The sequence below is a fragment of the Malania oleifera genome, chromosome 6, assembly GCF_029873635.1.
Source record: "Malania oleifera isolate guangnan ecotype guangnan chromosome 6, ASM2987363v1, whole genome shotgun sequence".
NCBI lineage: Eukaryota > Viridiplantae > Streptophyta > Magnoliopsida > Santalales > Ximeniaceae > Malania > Malania oleifera.
This window is the reverse complement of record NC_080422.1, coordinates 11,986,885-12,009,063: the sequence shown is the minus strand read 5'-3', so window position 1 is coordinate 12,009,063 and position 22,179 is coordinate 11,986,885. Positions and strand designations below refer to the sequence as shown.

At 37.1% G+C, this 22,179-nt stretch overlaps 1 protein-coding gene across 8 annotated transcripts in view; it reads left to right on the top strand.

Moving 5' to 3' along the window:
- The first annotated feature begins 14,798 nt into the window (after positions 1–14,798).
- The window catches only part of LOC131157165 (uncharacterized), an 87,478-nt gene continuing 80,097 nt past the window's right edge, over positions 14,799–22,179 (top strand). For 5 of the 8 annotated variants that reach the window (XR_009137237.1, XM_058111109.1, XM_058111110.1 and 2 more), the window contains exons 1-2: positions 14,867–15,006; positions 15,411–15,474. Coding sequence is in view for 7 of the 8 variants with exons in the window: in XM_058111109.1 (XP_057967092.1) it covers positions 14,981–15,006; positions 15,411–15,474 (90 nt within the window). In the remaining variant the exon portion in view is untranslated. Of the gene's footprint in view, positions 15,007–15,410; positions 15,475–22,179 lie in introns of all 8 variants that reach the window. The other 3 variants (XM_058111104.1, XM_058111106.1, XM_058111108.1) reach the window with 2 other exon arrangements.

Genomic DNA, 22,179 nt, shown 5'->3' with positions numbered 1-22,179 from the left:
ACGGGCCACGCAACCCTGCCATGAGGGGTCAAATCATGACATACAAAGTTTCAGGGATAAAAGCATAGTTATGTATATGTATACAGTTTTACAGTATTTGATAAATATAGTATGATACTAGTAGTATGAAAAGTAGAAAAATTCAGATGATACAATTATGTTTTAAACTGCAAAAAATGAAAGATATGCTTTAAAGACTTATCATTTTATTACAGTTTAGATGTTATTTAAAGTATATGTATATAACTTAGTCGCCACACACTAGTAATAGCATATTTCCACTTACTGAGCGTTGTCTCACCCCATTACTTTACCATTTTTCAGGTGAGCTATCTAGGCGAGCAGATCAGGCTCGTGGATAGGGAGGTTACTTGGTTACCCTTATTATAGGGTGAGTTTGTGATAGAATTTTGTATTTTTAGGGTAGGTGATACTAGAGGAAGTTGTTTAATATGACTATGGTGTGAATATTTTTAGTTCTAGTATTGTACAGTATAAATAGTTGTATGACTTATGTATCCGCTACATAGATATGGTTACATATATATATATAAATGGGGATAATTTTAAGGACATTACATTTTGGTATCATAGCCAAGTTTTCTAGGTTCTGTAGACTCTAGAGTGCAGCGGGAAACAATACCACAATATAGGAAAAAGGATTTGAAGTTTTGTTCTGTGATCTGGATATAGGATTTTGTGGTGGTTTCTATGTTTTTCCTGGGGTGACGATTTCAAGATAGCCATGGTAAACTATCAACGAGTCATGTGTTTGGGTTGCAGGATTGGATTTTGGGGCTAGGATTAGGGGAATGGTTAATAGAGGATTTGAAGTTCTAGTTAAATGAGATAAGTTAGGTTTGTATGGGGAATAGGATTCTAAAACGGTGTTCTATATATTTGCAGGGTGGACCCAGGAGGTAGTAGCGCTCACGCCAGTGGTGATGATGTTGTGAGATTTATTGAGCTATCGTGTTTCTACCCCTATATTGTCCTAGACGAAGTGAAGAATGCGAGAATGTTCGAGAGGAACCTAAGGTGATATATTTACAGGCAGGTGGCAGTATTGAGGATCCAGGATTTCTCAAAGTTGGTTGTCAGGGCAATTATAGCAGAGGAAAGTTTGTTGAGGGAGACTGAGATGCAGAGTCAGAAGAAGAGGACCGCACCCTCGAGTTTTCAGGCAGGTCCTAGTTGAGGCCCTTGGAGAGGAGGTAAATCTGGCGAAGGCTAAAGGCAGATGGTAGAGCACGGGGGATTTCAGGGTGGACAACTTCCTGCCATTTGTCCTAGGTGTGGACGGAGGCACCCTGGTGAGTGCTGGCTGGGGGAGAATGTCTGTTATCGCTGCGAGAGACTAGGTCATATGGCTTGATCCTGTTAGATGCCACCAAGTTATGTACCAGCTTCCAGACCGTTTCGAGGAGGATATCAGGCTCCCCGTGGAGGCCAGTAGAGGAATACTGAACCGGCAAGGGTCTATGCGTTGACGCCGGGTGACGCTGAGACAGTTGGGGACATAGTTACAGGTATCCTTACTACCTTACCATATACAATTATTGTTTTGTTTGATACAGGTGCCACCCATTCCTTTATATCGGTGGGATATATGAAAATAGCTGGAATAGAGACACAACCTTTAGATATAGAACTGTCTGTGGGTACGCCGATAAGGTCTGTGGTGAGATGTAGGAGGATACTTTAGAATTTTCCAGTAAGTATTCAGGAGAGGGTATTATCAATTGATCTTGTGGTCCTGAATATGTAGGGGTTTGATGTAATATTGGGTATGGACTGGCTAGCTACTTATCATGCCAGTATAAATTGCCATCAGAAGGTAGTGATTTTCAGACCCCTGAGCGAGCAAGAATTTAGATTTGTGGGGTCACGTGTACATGCCTCACCACAGTTGGTGTTGGCTATTCAGGTAAGGAGATTGCTACAGGATGGTTGTTAGCAGTATGTTGCATACATAAGAGAATTTCCAAAAGAAGAATTAAAACAAGCTGACATACCAGTAGTGAGAGAATTTCCAGATGTCTTTCTAGAAGAATTGTCTGGTTTACCGCCTGACCGAGAGATTGAGTTTACTATAGATCTATTGTCGGGATCTGCATCAGTATCTAAAGCACCATACCGTGTCACCCTGGGGAGCGCCGGTTCTGTTCGTGAAAAAGAAGGATGAGACCATAAGATTATGTATCAATTATAGGGAGATAAATAAACTGACAGTTAAGAATAAATACCCTCTCCCTAGGATCGATGATTTATTTGATCAGCTTCAGGGGACCCGGGTTTATTCTAAAATTAACCTACTATTGGGTTACTATCAGGTGAAGGTTAGAGTAGAAGATATATTAAAGACCGCATTCTGTACCAGATATGGGCATTACGAGTTCTTAGTGATGTTGTTTGGGTTGACTAACGCACCTTTAGTATTTATGAACTTAATGAATCAGGTGTTCCATCAATACTTAGATCAGTTTATGGTTGTGTTTATTGATGATATACTGATCTATTCAAGAAGTTTTGAGGAGCACGAGTATCATTTGATACTGGTGTTACAGGTATTAAGGGAAAGAAAATTGTATGCAAAATTCAAGAAGTGTGAGTTTTGGTTAAGGCAGGTTACTCGGCCATGTGATCTCTAAAGTGGGAGTATCAGTTGATCTGAGTAAAATAGAAGTAGTACTGAATTGGGAAAGGCTGGGAAATATTCAAGAAGTGAGAAGTTTTCTAGGATTGGCGGGCTATTATCGACGCTTGGTGGATGGCTTCTACAGGTCGTCTGGTCTGTTAACACGACTTACGAGAAAAAATGTGAAGTTTGATTGGACCGACGATTGTGAGCAGAGTTTTCAGGAGTTAAAGTAGTGGTTAGTTTCAGCTCCAGTACTGGCTATTCCTTCAGGGGAGGACGAGTTTGTGATATATAGTGATGCGTCCCTGAAGGGACTTGGGTACGTATTGATGCAGTACGGTAGAGTCATTGCTTATGCTTTTAGACAACTTAAAGAATATGAGAAGAATTATCCTATCCATGATTTAGAATTAGCCATAGTGGTGTACGCTCTCAAGATCTGGAGGCATTACCTATATGGTGGAAAGTGCAAGATTTTTACGAATCACAAGAGCCTGAAATATTTCTTCACCTAGAAAAAGCTAAATATGAGGCAAAGAAGATGGTTAGAGCTTATTAAAGATTATGACTGCACAATTATTTACCTCTTAGGGAAGGCAAATGTAGTGGCAGATGCTCTAAGCAGGAAATCAGTGGGACCCGTACTGACAGCTATAGAGATTCAGCACTCAATTCCGGTGGATTTGGAGTGGCTTAGTATAGAGTTAATACAGGAGAGTCCTCAGGAAGTCATTGCCAGTCTAGTGGTTCAGCCTACATTATACGAGAGGATTAAAGCAGCTCAGGGTGATGATGCAGAGTGAGTAGAGGTAATGGCTAGGGGCCATGATGGTTAGGGTGAGGAGTTTAGCATATTAGATGACAGAGCCTTGCGATTCTGTACTAGGTTATGTGTTGCTGTAGATGCTGAGAACAGGAGAATTATATTGGAGGAGGCTCACAGATCACTGTACACGATTCATCCTGGAAATACTAAAATGTATCGGGATCTGCGAGAGTATTTCTAGTGGAGTGGAATGAAGAGGGAGATAGCCGAGCTTGTTCAACAGTACTTGACGTGCCAGCAGGTTAAAACTGAACACCAGAAACCAACAGGGCAGTTGCAGCCATTGTTCATTCCAGAGTGGAAATGAGATCACATTTCGATGGATTTTGTTACGAGATTACCACCAGCGCGATAGGGGTTGAATGCGATTCGGGTGGTTGTTGATCATTTGACGAAGACCGCTCATTTCATTCTGATTAAAGTCGGTTATTCCATGGACAGATTGGCAGAAATATATATTCAGGAGATAGTTCGCGTCCATGGTGTGCCAGTATCCATAGTCTCAGACTAAGATCCTCGGTTTACTTCACGATTCTGGAAAAGTGTTTAGGAGACTATGGGTACACAATTAGCATTTAGCACTGATTTTCATCCCCAGATAGATGGTCAGACCGAGAGGACAATCCAGAATTTAGAAGATATGCTTCGTGCTTGCACGCTGGATTTTGGGGGTAGCTGGACCTAATTTTTACCACTAGTTGAATTTGCCTATAATAACAGCCACCAGGCTAGTATCGACATGGCTCCATACGAGGCAATGTATTGCAGGAGATGTCGTTATCCTCTCTTCTGGGATGAGGTAAGCGAGAGGCAAGTTTTAGGTCCAGAGATTATACAGCAGGCGTGTGATAAGGTCCGACTAATTAAAGAAAGAATCAGCACCGCGCAGAGTCGGCAAAAAAGCTATACAGACACTCGTCGCTGGAAACTAGAATTTGATGTGGGAGATCAAGTATTTTTGAAAATAGCTCCTTTGAAAGAAGTTATGAGGTTTGGGAGAAGGGCAAGTTGAGCCCTAAGTATATTGGCCCTTTTGAGATATTAGAAACAATAGGGTCAGTTGCCTATAGGCTAGCTTTGTCGCCAGCTTTGACTAGAATTCATAACGTGTTTCATGTAGCTATGTTAAGGAAATACGTCCTAGACCCATCCCACATAATCAGCTATGCAAAAATGGAGCTTAAAGAATCTTTAGCTTATGAAGAAGTGCCAATTCAGATATTAGATGACAAGACTTAGAAATTGCACACGAAAGAGATTCAGTTAGTAAAAGTTTTGTGAAAAAATCATGATATAAAGGAAGCTTCTTGGGAGCTTGAGGAGCAAATCAAACAAAGATACCCGCAGTTGTTCCAAGAGGATGGTGATAGCAAGTAAAGTATAATAGTTTGATAGTATTTATTTTGCAGGTACATGTATCGATTTTAGTTAATAGATAGTTTTTAGTTTTATATGTGTAATCTCCCAGAACATAGAATATAACCACGGTATTCCTCCGCCATAAGTGAGGGTAAGTAATAAAATAAGTAGACCCTTTACCCTTACGAGATGGTAGAGTGTATAATGGTGTTCAATCTAGATAGTAAATTTTGAGAACAAAATTTTATAAGGAGAGGAGAATGTAATAACCCAAGGAATTTTTCAGCATCTCATCTACGAACACAGGGGATTCGTCGACAAGGATATAAGAGGAACTCGTCGACGATGGCAGGTTTCGTCGACGAGAAAATATTGAGAGAGGTTTTTGGGGCAATCTGAAATTCGTCGATGAGGGAGGAAGTTCGTCGACGAAATTCGTTAAAGAATCATCGATGAGACGACGTGTCTCATCGATGAATCCGGGGTTATAAATAGTGGAAACCCAGATTTTTCAACAAAAAATTTGCGTAAATCTTCCCCTCTCTCTCTCTCTCTAAAACGTCTCCCACTCCTTCTCTCTTCGATTCCGGGTCTGTTGCTCACTGGATTGAAGATTTGAGGCCACCACGACGCTCCTGATGAAGTTCTCTACAAGTTTGCTGAAGCTAATCGTTAATGGAATTAGTTTGGAATTCATCACAAACTCAGGGTAAGGTGTTTTATTTAGAATATGCTTTCCCGACAGTTATAGGAAATGTTGCATGCAGGAACATATTGATGTTTTGTTCTGGGGGATGTCGTTTTCAGGGTGTTGAGTGGAGAACGCTACGGGTGTAGGGCTAAAGTTCAGTGAAGGCTTTTCAGAAAATAGGTAAGGGAAATATGCTATGCTAGGAGATTTACTTACGTTATCAGAAATTATATATATATATATATATATATATATATATGCATGTATACTAGTTATTATACCAAATATGAATTTTTAAAGTATGTGTGTCTTGAGTAGATATTATTTGATATGGAGTTTTATACAGTTTTTCAGTATATCAAGTTGTACAGATATAGTTAGATATTTATGGATTTTATACAGAGAGAATGTGTATACATATACAATTTTTATTCAAATGATTACACAGACAGATATATATATATATATATATATATATATATATGACAGTATACAAATGTTTATTCAGATCAGTATATATAGTATTTACAAAATGTTATGTTTTTCCTAAATGCCATAACACTCAGAGTATACAGACAGATTATACAGTTATAGCATCAAGATGCTACAGATACTATAGTATTTATAGTACAAAATTATAATGTTATGGTTATTTTGGAAACATGATGAAAATAGTAAAAGAGTATATATGTAAATATATAGTATTAGATCCTTATGAAAAGATTACAGACAGATACAGATACAGAATACAGAGCACAGTACCGTTGCTAATACAAATAGAGTGCAACCACATATCTCAGATAGTATGTGGGTACCGTCAACTGTGCTCAGAGAGTATGCAGCTCCCCAGTTTGCTGGGTTGAGGGGGCCAGCTTGACGAGGTAGCAGTCAATCCCGCACCTAGGAGAGTATGCAGTTTGGTCGGGCTGAGGTAATGTAGAGTATAATGACTTTCCTAGAGGGCCAACCAGGTTAAGTCCCGCCTACGGGCCACACAACCCTGTCATGAGGGGTCAAATAATGACATACAGAGTTTCAGGGATAAAAAAACAGTTATGTATATGTATACAGTTTTACAGTATTTGATAAATATAGTATGATACTAGCAGTATGAAAAGTAAAAAAATTCAGATGATACAGTTATGTTTTAAACTGCGAAAAATGTAAGATATGCTTTACAGATTTATCATTTTATTACAGCTCAGATGTTATTTAAAGTATATGTATATAACTTAGTCGCCATACACTAGTAATAGCATATTTCCACTTACTGAGCGTCGTCTCACCCCATTACTTTACCATTTTTCAGGTGAGCCAGCTAGGTGAGCAGATCAGGCTTGCAGATATGGAGGTTACTTGGTTACCCTAATTATAGGATGAGTTTGTGATAGAGTTTTGTATTTTTAGGGTAGGTGATACTGGAGGAAGTTATTTAATATGACTATGGTGTGAATATTTTGAGTTCTGGTATTGTATAGTATAAATGGTTGTATAACTTATGTATCCACTGCTTAGATATGGTTATATGTATATATATATAAAGTGGTGAGAATTTTAAGGACGTTACAATAACTGTCTATATCATATCTGGGAAACATATATTCTCATATCATTGCAGAACATACATGATTTTCATAAATATAATTCATCTCATATAACATAATACGAAAACAATCTTGGTAGGTTAGCTGATTGTTGTCATGTATTACCCCCACGTGACTGGGTTGTGTGCCCTGAAGGCGGGACCTGACAATGGTTGGCCGATCACTACCAAGTCACAAATACAGTTTGTAAGTCTAATGGGTCTGCCAGACTTGGTCCGTACACCAGGGGTGCTCACACTTCTTAAAACCACATCGACCATCCAATCTCACACCACTCCGTACAGCGGCGTTAACACAAATATCATGATGAATCATGAATATATAGCACCAGTACCGTACAAGTGCTAGTCTAGACCAAGCCAACCAGGTTCTGATAACATATAACATATAATGAAACTATGATTCATGGATATTTCATACCATTAATTACCATATCAATATCTTCATATCGTTTTGCATATATACGTATATCATGAAAATCATCGGCCCGTACGCCGGTATTTCACATTTTACCATAGCTCGGCCTGTACGCCAGCAAATCATATCCATAGCTCAGCCCGTATGCTAGCAAATCATATCCATAGCTCGGCCCGTACACCGGCAAATCATATACATGGCACAACCCGTATGTCGTCAAAACATATCCATAGCTCGGCCCATATGCCAGCAAATCATATACATAGCACGGTCCCGTACGCCGGAAAACATACAAAAATCTCGGCCCGTACACTGATTTTCCATTATAAAAATCCATATCTTTATCATATTCCCAAAAAACAGTATTTCATAATAATTTCTACTCATGCCACACGAAACATGTTTTTCGTATATTTAACATACCATCATTTTCAGCAGTATTTCCCAAATATAAGACATATATAAATATATTTATTTTCCTGAAATCAGATGTTGTAATAACATACATATATTTTCATAAAATAACTAGCTTTGTTTATCCCCTTACCTGATTCCTGAAAAAGCCCCCTAAGAAAACAGTTCTGCACCCGCAGGGTTCCCCGATCAATACCCTTAAAACGACATCTCTCAAAACTAAAAGTTTAGTATTTCTATGCGTACTACACTTCCTACAACTGTCAAATAGCCAAATATTAAGTAGAAAGCCTTACCCTGAATCTGGGATGGTTTCTAACTCAACCCCATCGACGATTCATTCCAGAAGATCTAAAGAGAACTCTCCCAGGAGTGTCGTGGTGGCTTCAGATCGTCAAACCAGTGTAAATCCGGCCCAGAAACTTAGAGAGAAGGAGGAGAAACCAAAAGGGGGGAGAGAGAGAGAGTGAATTCTACGGCCAAAATAAGCTGAAAATCACGTTTAACCACTATTTATACACTGACCTTCGTCGACGAGTCACGTCACCCCGTCGACGAGGTCATGAAGACAACTCATCGACGAACTATCTCCTCGTTGATGAAATTCAGAATCCCAAAACCCCTGCTCGGTATCTTCTCGTTGACGAATCTTGTCCTCGTCGACGAGCTCCTTTTATACCCTCGTCGACGAATCCCCTGTGTTCGTCGACGAGATGCTGAAAAATTCCTTTGGTTATTACAATTATGATATTATATTATAAAAGTATATTATATTATTTAATTAATAATATTAATTAATTATTTATTTATTTATTTTAATTTTTTAAATTTTTTAAATTTTAATTTTAATTTTAATTTTTTTAATAATACTTTTTAAAAAAAAAATTTTAATTTTTTTTTAGGATCACTACACTTTACTTCCTTTTTATTTAAATACTATAAATTTTCCAAGGTTACTACGTTTTCAATACACAAGATAAAAATTTTTAATTTGTCAATTCGAAATCGTGTTTTTCCACAATGGCTATGGTGACCCTTTTTCAATTTTTTCTGCAATTTGTTAGGGATTGAATAGAGGATGAGCTCAATTACTAGAGAAAATAATGGACGAGGCAAATGTTGATGAAAGGGATAGGGCTTATGCTTAGGTTGGTTTGAATTCACCGCACATGAAATTGGTGAATTCAATGGATTTGATTCCAATTTGGGCAATATAGTTCGGTCGGTTTGGTTTCCTCTTGCAATGCACCAAATAACTTTAGTTTTATGAATTTCTAAACTGAGATGATCGTTTGCATACTCCTTTCAAAATCTCAAAATATTTAATAATTACCCTTAATCTTTGTAATATGAATTGAAAGTCGCATGGTAAAATAGAAAATCAACTATTAAAATTGATACAACCAAAATTAGTATGCCCAAAATTGACAAATATGCCCATGGAGGGGGGCAACCGTTAGGCCGACCTTAGGTGACGTTCGGTGTCTTGCACAACTCCTACTAAGCTATCAATAATCCCTAGTGTGGTTACGAAGGTTGCAATTGATGGCTTACATAACTGCCCATGAGTTACTTGCAACTCATAAGTTGCTTATGACCCCCTAGACATAATAGTATCTCATGAATGCTAAGTTGGGGAAAGATCTGCCCCTATTACTATAAAAAGGGGATCCTAGGGGGAGGTAAGCATCTCATTCTCACTTATTCACATTTACTGTTGCAATCTAAGCCCCCCCTTCTCTAACTTAAGCATCAGAGTGATCCCTCAGAGTATACCCCGGGTCCTCCAAGCCATTTTTATTTGTTTATTCTCAGGTGATCATAGTTGAAGGACGAAGCAATTGAAGTAGTGTGATTTTGGGCAACAATAGTTGGCGATGAATATCGACCCAACTGATGAGCACAACTCATGAGGCCCTGAAGATCAGCCTAACTGATGAGCACATCTCATGAGGCCTTGAAAATCAACCCAATTGATGAGCACCGCTGAGGAGGCCTTGAAGATTGACTTGACTGGTGAGCGCAACTCATAAGGCCCTGAAGCTTAGCCCAATTGACGAGCACTGCTCATGAGGCATCGAATACATTGGCTTAGAATGAGTCTATGAATGGAAACATTAGCTCGGTTAAGCCTGTTAGGGTTGAAAGCAGCTTTGATTGAGTCGATTGACTTTGCAATCGGCCCGGATTGAGCCAATTGTCATTAAGGTCGGCTCGCAATGGGCGGGATGAGGTTTAAATAGGCTTGGATTAATGTGGTTATTGTGATAGCCCCGGCTCGGACAGAGTTAGGTGCTAGATGTATCGACTCAGATTGAGCCGCTTGGAGTTGAGGTCAGCTCAGAGTGGGTCGATTGAGGTTGAAATTGCCTCAAATTAAGCTGATTATTGTGGTAGCCTCGACTCTAATAGAGTTGGGTTTGAGAAGTATTGGTTAGGATTGAGCCGTTTGGAGTTAAAGTTGCCTCGAAATAGGTCGATTGAGGTTGAAATTGGCTTGGATTGAGTCGATTGTTGTGACAGCCTTAGCTCGAATTAAGCCATTTGGAGCTGAAATCGACTCAGATTGAGCCAATTGAGGTTGAAACCTACTCGGATTAAGTCGGCTACTGTGGTAGTATCGGCTCAAATGAAGCTGGGTGCTAGAGTCATCGGCTCGAAATGAGTCGATTGAGGTTGAAACCGGCTCGGATTGAGCCGATTATTGTGTAAACCTCGAATATGATTAAGCCGGAATTGGCTCTTATTGGTTATTTAAGGGATTGGTTCAAGTTATTACTCTCGAATAAAGAAAACTTGTTTCGAATATTTGAGAGTTTTTTTTGGGGGGGGGGGGGAGGGGAGGGGGCAACTGATACAGCCAAAATTAGTATGCCCAAATTTGACAAATATGTCTATGGAGGCGGGCGACCATAAGGTCGACCTTGGATGATGTTGGGTGTCTCATATAACTCCTACTAAACTATCAATAATCCCTAGTGCGGTTACGGAGGCTTCAATTATTGGCTTACATAACCGCCCATGAGTTTGTTGCAACCCATGAGTTGCTTGTAACCCCCTAGACATAATGGTACCTTATGAATGCCAAGTTGGGGAAAGACTTGCCCTCATTACTATAAAAAGGGGATCCCAAGGGAGGTAAGCATCTCATTCTCACTCATTCACATTTACTGTTACAATCTGAGCCTCTCATTCTCTAACTTAGGCATCGAAGTGATCCCTCATAGTACACCCCAGGTCCTCCAATCATTCTTATTTGTTTCTTCTCAGGTGCTCATAGTTGAAGGACGAAGCAATTGAAGCAGTGCGATTTTGGCCAACAACAAAAATATTATTTTTTTTTAATTTTTGTCAATTAGTTTTTTTTTAAATGGTTGAACTATGAAAATTCCTTGTCTTAAAAAAATTATTGCAAAATTTTATGCTTGATTAAGTATCTTTAATCAAATTTCATTAAACTTTTGTTAATATATCCATTGGTTTTACTTTAATGGTTCAGGAGCACATTTAAATTTCATAAAATTCAATATAAATGTTATTATACTTTATTAACTTATGTATAAAATAAATTTAAAATTCAAACTCCATATTTCTAAATGTAATACATGTTTTCATAAAAAAACGTGCACTATAAAAGCATCCCACGTCTATACTTTATATAGAATATAAAATATCGGACCACTCCCAATTTCCCATCCCCTTTATAACCTAACTCGTATAGTTAAAATGTAAAAAAATAAAATAAAAATAATATAGTTAATTATTATTTATTAGATTTTTCAAGTCAACATTTTGACCTGTTTTATTTAATACTTTACATCAACATACATTAATAAATCATTTTAAATAATTAATTTTAAAAATATTTATCATTTTCTCGAAACCAATAACCATTTGTAGATGTGCCAAATAAATAATCAATTTACAACCTTATTTCAAATACCACCCTTGACTTTATTAAAATAGAAAAATATTAAAAAATAAGCCAGACTTATTATATCTAGTTGTAAGTAATGCATAGTATTGTTATATTTTGTAATTATAAATATATATATATATATATATAAGAATTTAGATGATTAGTTGTAAAAAATTCTTTCATGGGATCATTTGTGTATAATTTTAAGAAGTATCAATGGCTATTTTACTCATTAATTGGAAATTTACTTTCCGTGAATAAATAAACAAATATATCCACACGTGTTTGAGTGGGTATCTCCGCTACCCACGAGTTCGGGTGACTTTTTTATATGACTAATCAGTGGTATTAGGGTGGTAAATGTAATTAATTATGTGGTAAGTTAAGCAGGTCGTTACACCCCTTCTCTAATTTAGGCATCAGAGTGATCCCTCATAGTACACCTCGAATCCTCCAAGTCATTTTTATTTGTTTCTACTCAAAGTGGTCATAGTCGAAGGACGAAGCAATTGAAGTAATGTGATTCTGAGCAGCAATAGTTGGCACTGAATATCAACCTAATTGATGAGCACAATTTATGAGGCCCTGAAGATCAACCTAACTAATGAACACATCTCACGAGGCCTTGAAAATCGGCCCAATTGATGAGCACCGCTCATGAGGCCTTGAAGATTGACTCAACTGGTGAGCACAACTCATGAGGCCCTAAAGCTTAGCCCAATTGACGAGCACCGCTCATGAGGCATTGAATACATTGGCTTGGAATGAGTCCAAGAATGGAAACATCAGCTCGAGTTGAGCCTGTTAGGGTTGAAACCAGCTCTGGTTAAGTCGATTGACTTTGCAATCGAGCTGGATTTAGCCAATTGTCATTGAGGTTGGCTCGCAATGGGTCGGCTGAGGTTTATATAGGCTCGGATTGAAGCGTTTATTGTGATAGCCCCAGCTCGGATGAAGTTAGGCACTAGATGTATCGGCTCAGATTGAGCCACTTGGAGTTGAGGTCAGCTTAGAGTGGGCCGATTGAGGTTGAAATCAGCTCGAATTGAGCCGGTTATCATGGTAGCCTCGGCTCTGACAGAGTTGGGTGCGAGAAGTATCGGCTCGGATTAAGCCGTTTGGAGTTAAAGTTGGCTCGAAATAGGTTGATTGAGGTTGAAATTGGCTCTGATTGAGCCGGTTGTTGTGGTAGCCTCGGCTCGAAATTAAGCCTTTTGGAGTTGAAATCAGCTCAAATTGAGCCAATTAAGGTTGAAACCGACTCGGATTAAGTCGGCTACTGTGGTAGTCTCGACTAAAATGAAGCTGGGTGCTAGAGTCATCGGCTCGAAATGAGCCGATTGAGGTTGAATCCAACTTGGATTGAGCCGATTATTGTGTAAACCTCGAATATGATTTAGCCGGAATTGATAGGAATTGGCTCTTATTGGTTATTTGGGGGATTAGTTCAAGTTATTACTCTCGAATAAAGAAAACTTGTTTTGAATATTCGAGAGTATTTTTGGGGGGAGGGGGAGGAGGGGGGCAACTGATACAACCAAAGTTAGTACGCCCAAATTTGACAAATATGCCTATGGAGGCAAGTGACCGTAAGGTCGATCTTGGACGATGTTGGGTGTCTTGTATAACTCCCACTAAACTATCAATAATTCATAGTGCGGTTACAGAGGCTTCAATTGTTGGCTTACATAATTGTCTATGAGTTACTTGCAACCCATGAATTGCTTGTAACCCCCTAGACATAATGGTACCTTATAAATGCCAAGTTGGGGAAAGACTTGCCCTCATTACTATAAAAAAGAGGTAATCATCTCATTCTTGCTCATTCACATTTACCGTTGCAATATGAGCCTCAAATTCTCTAATTTATGCATCAGCGTGATCCCCTATAGTAGACCCCGGGTCCTCCAATCCATTCTTATTTGTTTCTTCTCAGGTGGTCATAGTCGAAGGACGAAGCAATTGAAGTAATGCGATTTTGGCCAACAAAAAAAATATTATTTTTTTATTTTTGTCAATTAGTTTTTTTTTTTTCTGAATGGTTGAACTATGAAAATTCCTTGTCTTAAAAAAATTATTGCTAAATTTTATGCTCGATTAAGTATCTTTAATCAAATTTCATTAAGCTTTTATTAATATATCCATTGGTTTTACTTTAATGGTTCCGAAGCACTTTTAAATTTCATAAAATTCAATATAAATGTTATTATACTTTATTAACTTATGTATAAAATAAATTTAAAATTCAAACTCCATCTTTCTAAATGTAATACGTGTTTTCATAAAAAACATGCACTATAAAAACATTCCACGTCTTTACTTTATATAGAATATAAAATATCGGACCACTCCCAATTTTCCATCCTTTTTATAACCTAACTCGTATAGTTAAAATGTAAAAAAAATAAAATTAATATAAACAATTATTATTTATTAGATTTTTCAAGTCGACATTTTGTCCTGTTTTATTTAACACTTTACATCAACATACATTAATAAATCATTTTAAATAATTAATTTAAAAAATATTTATTATTTTCTTGAAACCAATAACCATTTGTAGATGTCCCAAATAAATAATCAATTTACAACCTTATTTCAAATAGACCCGTTTGAGACTTTATTAAAATAAAAAAAATATATCCTAAATAAATAAAATCTAAATAGTATTTCTATTTAAAATATAACAATTTATGGACGACTTTATTAAAATAGAAAAATATTAAAAAATAAGCCAGACTTATTATATCTAGCTGTAAGTAATGCATGGTATTGTTATATTTTGTAATTATAAATATATATATATTTATAAGAATTTAGATGAATAGTTGTAAAAAATTCTCTCATGGGATCATTTGTGTATAATTTTAAGAAGTATCGATGACTATTTTACTCATTAATTGAAAATTACTTTCTTTTAAATCCTTAAGGATTCTTCCACTGGAATTATAAATAAATAAATAAATATATCCATTCCCTCTCCACACGTGTTTGAGTGTTTCAATCAGTCCCCTCTCTCGCTCTCTCACACGCGCAAAGGATACGAACGAGGGGAGGGAGAAAATCGCGAGTCTTCACTCTTCAGCTTCCATCGAAGCCGAAGATACGAATGATTATTTGCAGGTCATTCTTAAGGTACGCTCGGAATCCTCTGTTTGGTTGCAGCGAAAGAATGCAGGGAAAGGAGAAGAAAATGAAAAATTTTGAATTATTTCAATGCTCTGGACCCGAGAGAGCGAAATTCTTCGTTAAAGCGAATCGTCTGCGAACTACTTAATTGAGCTGACTTTAATTTCTACAAGCTGTTTCAAGATACATTTCTCAATGGCATTTCAGTGTTTAATCCGTTGGCTATGAGCATATGACCATTGATGAATTGGTTTGAATACTACATTTCAAAAGAGAAACAAAGACCTGTATTAAATACTGTTTAAATGCTTTTTTATGTTCATTTGCTAAATATTTCTTCCTTCCTTCATAGTTCTTCCATTTTTTTTTTGAGAAATAGTATTTTCATGTTCATTCTAATATATTTGCAGAGTTGATCGTGCTTGGAAATTTACAAATACAAGTATCAGATTAAAGCCCGTAAAATACTTTCAGGTTTAGAGCATTGACTTATTTTTTCTTTAAATTGTCTAATTCTAGTTGGAAAAGAAATCAGTAAAGCTGCTTTTGGTTGAACAAAATTGGAATTGATAGGAATTTCTATAAAAATCTCGATTTCATTGATCTTTTCGTTGGCATGCGAATGTATGGGAGTATGGAATCTAAATTTAATTGAACTTCAGCAGTTCCTATGGAAACCAATATGTGTTTTTCAGCCAGGTGCTATAATTTTATTATGAAGACTCCAACTTTATGCAACTAAACAAGGTCTAAATGCTTTGTTATATGTGAGTTGTCATGAACTTTAAGTCATTTTTTCAGAAATGAAAGAAGAAATGTACTGCAGGAAATAAAGAAGTAAAAACTGAATCTTGGAGAGAAAAACAAATCTCCAACTTGTATTATTTCTTGCATATCATCATGTACATCACAGACCTCATATATATACATGTAGAATTGTAACTGACAAACCAAATACTGCTAAATTAACAAGAAACGAATGCTGAAAAATAGAAAGAATTTTTAACAGAAAGGATACCATCGACGGTTACAGGGCAAACCATCGACGGTTTCAGATAGAATCGAAACCGTCAATAAAGCAGAAGGCAACTGTTGATGGTTGCAGGGCACACCGTCGACGGTTTCAGACAGAGAGTAAACCGTCAGTGAAATCATTATAGCCGTCGACGGTTTTATCCTGAAACATCTTGAAGCTTGCCTTGATTTCCTTGATACACCATATTGACTTCCATGCTGGCTTCTTCATTAATATGTGTCATAAAATTTGATACTCCCCCTCAAGATGGAGTGTAAATATTTATGACACCCATCTTGGATAAAATATTAGTGAAAAGACTGTAACCAAGGGGCTTAGTTAAAATATCGGCTAACTGACCAGCTGAAGAAACATGTAACGCTTTCAGAGTGCCTACCAACAGAAAGGATACCGTCGACGGGTACAGGGCGAACCATCGACGGTTTCAGACAGAATCGAAACCGTCAATAAAGCAGAAGGCACTGTTGATGGTTACAAGGCAAACCGTCGACGGTTTTAGACAAAGAGTAAACCGTCAGTGAAATCATTATAACCGTTGACGGTTTTATCCTGAAACATCTTGAAGCTTGCCTTGATTTCCTTGATACACCATATTGACTTCCATGTTGGCTTCTTCATTAATATGTGTCATAAAATTTGATACTCCCCCTCAAGATGGAGTGTAAATATTTATGACACCCATCTTGGATAAAATATTAGTGAGAAGATTGTAACCAAGGGGCTTAGTTAAAATATCGGCTAACTGACCAGTTGAAGAAACATGTAAAGCTTTCAGAGTGCCTGCCAACAATTTTTTTTTCTAACAATATGACAATCAATGTCGATATGTTTAGTACGCTTATGAAAAACTAGATTGGCAGCTATATGCAGTGCAACCTCATTGTCATAAAAGAGCACAACTGGTTTACATTGAATTGCAAGTAAATCTTTCAAAAAATGTTGCAGCCAAGTAATTTCACATGTAGTTGACGCCATGGCATGATATTCAGCCTCTGCTTTAGACCTAGACATGGTATTCTGCTTCTTGGATTTCCATGAAATGAGGGATTGTCCAAGAAACACACAAAAACTAGTAATGGATTTTCTACTGTCTCTACATGTAGCCCAATTTGCATCACAAAAAGCCTTCAACTATAAATCATTTACTGATGAAAAAAATAGCCCTCGACTAGGATTGCTTTTAATGTATCTCAAGACACGATAAGCATAAGCCAAATGAGCTTTAGTGGGATTTGCAACATACTGACTTAATATTTGAACTGAAAATGACAACTCAGGTCTTGTAATGGTCAAGTAGAGAAGTCTGCCTACTAGTCTTATGTAACAAAGAGGATCTGAGAGAGGCTTTCCATCTGCTTTGGATAATCTCAAGTTCTGATCCATAGGAAATAAAGCTGGTTTACATGCCAAATACCCGGAATCAGACAATATTTCGAGAGCATACTTCCTTTGTGAGACGGCAATACCTTTTGTGGAACAAGCAATCTCAAGACCAAGAAAGTACTTCTAAGGTCCGAGATCTTTGAGCTTAAAATGAGAATGAAGATACCTTTTTAAATCAGCCACAACACCATCATCTTGTAATGATGATATCATCTACATAAACCAGCAATGCAATAAACGATTTATTTTCCTGTAGATTGAACAAAGTGTGATCAGCTGAAGATTGAACAAAATCATGAGCTAGCAAGGTAGAGGAAAACATTGAGAACCATTGTCTTGATGCTTGCTTGAGACCATACAAAGACTTATGTAGTCTGCACACAAGATGAGAGCTAGTGGAAGTAGCTTGAGCAAACGGTAAAAACTCCCTTTGAGCAGATGATCCCTTCAAATTGCAATGAAAACCTGGAGGTAAGGACATGTATACCTCCTTTTCCAAGTCTCCATGTAAAAATGTATTATTGACATCCAATTGATGCAAAGACTAGTTCTTCGATGCAGCAATGGCTAACAAAACTCTTGCAGTAACTAATTTTGCAACTGGTGAAAAAGTTTCCAAGTAGTCCAATTCTTCCTATTGTGTATAACCTTTAGCAACCAATCGGGCCTTGTATCTTTCAACATAACCATTTGAGTTATATTTAATCTTGTAAACCCATTTACATCCAACAGCTCGCTTGTTAGGAGGTAAGTGAGAGTGAATTATAGTCCAACTTTTATTATCTTCCAAAGCTTGAATTTCATCAGCCATGACATTACACCATTGAGTGTGTTGAATGGCTTGTCGAAAAGATGTTGGTTCTTTTTGCAAAGAAATAGAAAGTGTGAATGCTTTATGAGAACAAGAAAGATTAGAATATGATAGAAAATTAGAAATTGGATATTGAGTGCCTGAGAGAAGACCTTTACTCAAAGAATCAGATGATGAAGTGGCATCCACATTATTAGCTAAGTTGCAATGGTAATGTACAAGATATGATGGATTTTTTTTGAATTCTAGTGGATTTTCTAATCTGAGGTTGCGAAGTAGGAGAATCAAGATTTTGCTGAGAAGTAGTTGGAGCTAAAGTATTTACTAGTTCAGTTATGGAATTGGAAATAATATCAACAAGATCTGGAGGAATGTTTTGAGTAGTATGATTGGTAGGATTTGTGAGTATATCAATAGGAATGAGATCATCTGTTTGAGAAACTGGTATGACTATTGATGGAGTGGGAATATCATGACCAGTTTTGAATGGAAATATAGATTCTCGAAAAATTACATCTCTGGATAAGAAAATGACATTGGTTTCTAAATCATAGAGTTTGTATCGCTTGGTGCCATATGGATATCCAAGAAGCACACAAGGACGAGCTCTAGGTGTAAATTAAGAACGATTATGAGGTAGAGTAGATGCAAAACAGAGACAACCAAATACTCTAAGATGAGAATTAATTGGTGGTTTTGAGAATAACACTTCGTATGGTGTTTTATTGGATAGAAGAGGAGAAGGTGTTCTATTTATTAAGTAAGCTGCTGTGAGAACACATTCACTCAAGAAAACAAGCGTAAATTGGCATGGAATCTAAGAGATCTTGCCACATTTAATAAATGTTGATGCTTACGCTCAACTACATCATTTTGTTGAGGCGTAGCAACACATGTTTGCTAATGCAAGATTCCCTTAGAAGAATAGAATTCAGGCATATCAAACTCAGCCCCTCTATGTCCTTATAGCTTTGATATGAATATCAAATTGTGTCTCTATGAGCTTAAAAAATGACTGAACTAGAGAGCGGGTGTCAGATTTATTTTTTATTAGATATACCCAAGTACAATGTGAATGATCATCCACAATTGTAAGAAAATATCTAAAACTAGTAATTGACTCAACAAAGAAAGGACCCCATGTGTCACAATGTATCAAATCAAAAATTTCATTTTTGATAGAATGACTAGTATTGACTGGCAATTTTTAATGTTTTGCCAATGGACAGATATTACAATTGAAATCAGAATGAGTATGTATATCTTGGTCATATTAATGAAGAAGCCAGCATGAAAGTCAGCATGGTGTATCAAGGGAATCAAGGCAACATCTTTTGTAGCGTTTGAATCTTATGAAGAGAAGGATGACCTAGTCTCAAATGCCAAAGATCAAAAGAAGGAGGATTTACAGTGGAAGTGAAATTTACAGCAGAAGAAACACTAGAATTTACAACAGATGCTTGCAGCAGATATAGTCCAGCTACTTGCTTAGCCACTCCAATCTTCTTCCATGAGTGTAGGTCTTGTATTAAAACAAGAATGAGAAAGAAACAACAAACAATAAGAATTTTCTGTGAGTCGTTTGACTGAAATGAGGTTAAAAGAGAAAGATGGAACATACAAAACATTAAGAAGAACTATTGAGTCTGATATTTTCACAGTTCCGATATGTGTAACAGGAACACATGTTTCATTAGGCAATTTTACTGATGTGTTTTTAATAAAGTTAATTGTAGTGAGATGCGAAATAGAACTGACCATGTGATCAGTAGCACCACTATCAATTATCCACAAATTTGGATGCTTAGAAACAGAATCAGGTAGATCAATCATACCTGATAAACTCAAAGAGTTTGAAGCAGCAGTTGATTTGCTCATGGCATTCGTGGCTGAGGGTTGAGGTGTCTTTGAAGAGGGTTGTAGAAACAAAGAAGTTGTTGGCACTGTTCTTTAGTGGAAGGAAACTGAAGATTTGTAGGAGAAAAATCTGAGTCATTGGAAGATAATGAAACTTGATGCACAGAAGATGTCTTGGTTCTTGAATTCTGACGATATCCAGGAGGATATCCATGTAACTTGTAGCATCTGTCAACCGTATGCCCAGTGAGACCACAATGAGTACAAACTAGCCTGGGACGTTGCTTATGATGATTCTTGGCCATTGTTCGAGGAAAATTTTTACTGAATAAACCAGCAGTCTCAGTCATCAAAGATGATCCCATCACCTTTCTTTGCTTTTGTTCTTGTAAAGTTAGAGATAAAACTCTATCAATAGATGGCATTGGATCCATGAGCAGAATTTGTCCTCGAATATGTGTAAAAGAATTATTTAGACCCATAAAAAATTGAACAATATATTCCTTTTGATGTTGCTCAATTACTATTTTTAAAGCTCCACAAGAACATCCCGGATTACAAGAACAACTGGGAATGGGTTTCACAGTAGAAAATTCATCCCATACAACTTTCAACTTTGTGTAATAAGAACTAATAGAAGATTGATTTGAACTAACGAAGCAAGATCTTTCTTGAGTTGAAATAAGCTGGGGCCATTACCTTGTGTGAATCTGATTTTCAGATTCCTCCAAACTTCTTTAGCAATTGAAGTGCTGATAACATTGGCAGCAATTTCTTGTGTGAGAGAATTCAAAATCCATGAAAGAACCATGTTGTTGCAATGGAACCATAGAATGTACAATGGATCAGACTGATCTTCAGGCTGGAAAAATGTTCCATCCACAAAACCCGTTTTGTTCTTGGCATTGGGAGCAGTCAACATTGATCTGCTCCATGTATAGTAATTCTCACCATTTAAAGGCTGAGAAACCAAGATTGAACCAGGACTTTCTCCATTATGGAGAACAAATGGATTGGAAAAATCTTCATTCAAAAAATGAGAACTTGGCTCTGATACCATGTCAGAAATGAAAGAAGAAATATACTGCAGGAAACGAAGAAGTAAGAACTGAATCTTGGAGGGAAAACCAAATCTCCAACTTGTATTATTTCTTGCATATCATCATGTACATCACAAACCTCATATATATATACACGTAGAATTGTAACTGACAAACCAAATAACTGCTAAATTAACAACAAACGAATGGTGAAAAACAGAAAGAACTAACTTAACAGAAAGGAAACTGTCGATGGTTACAGGGCAAACGGTCATCGGTTTCAGACAGAATCAAAACCGTCTATAAAGCAGAAGGAAACCGTCGACAGTTATAGGGCAAACCGTCGTTGGTTTCAGACAGAGAGTAAACCGTTGGTGAAATCATTATAACCATCGATGGTTTGGTCGATGGTTTTATCCTGATACATCCTGAAGCTTGCCTTGATTTCCTTGATACACCATGCTGACTTCCATGCTGGCTTCTTCATTAATATATGTCATAAAATTTGATACATTTTCCCTCTCCCTATCTTCACATCTTGATGTGTTGAGAGTCATGTGACAAAAGGGCAAACAGAAAGTTGTTAAATGGTCATGACATAAGTTTTGGTTGTGGATGTGGAATAGCTGTTCAAATATTGTATTTGTGAGGGTGACAGTGGGGTCATGATGACGAGGAAAAAGGAAAATAGGCTGAGATTCGTGTCATAAGTTTTAATTCTGAATGAGGAATAGCATCCAAGATTGATGTTCTGAACATATCAATGCTTATATTTTATGCATAAATATTTTATTTTTTCTTATGAAGTTGTATTATTTCACTAAATAAGTATTAAATTTCTTGGAATTTGCACCAAGTATGGCTCTTAAGCTACATTTAAAGAACTGCATTATGATTCAGTTTTGCTGAGAAACACTTTGTTGGATTTGTGAACCCTAAACATATACAATAAAACTTCCGGGTCAACCCCAGTGCGCAGCTCATTTGGCTGGAGGCTGTTGCTGGGAAATGTGGTTATTGGTTCGAATTTTTTCCCCACTCCCATTGCCTCT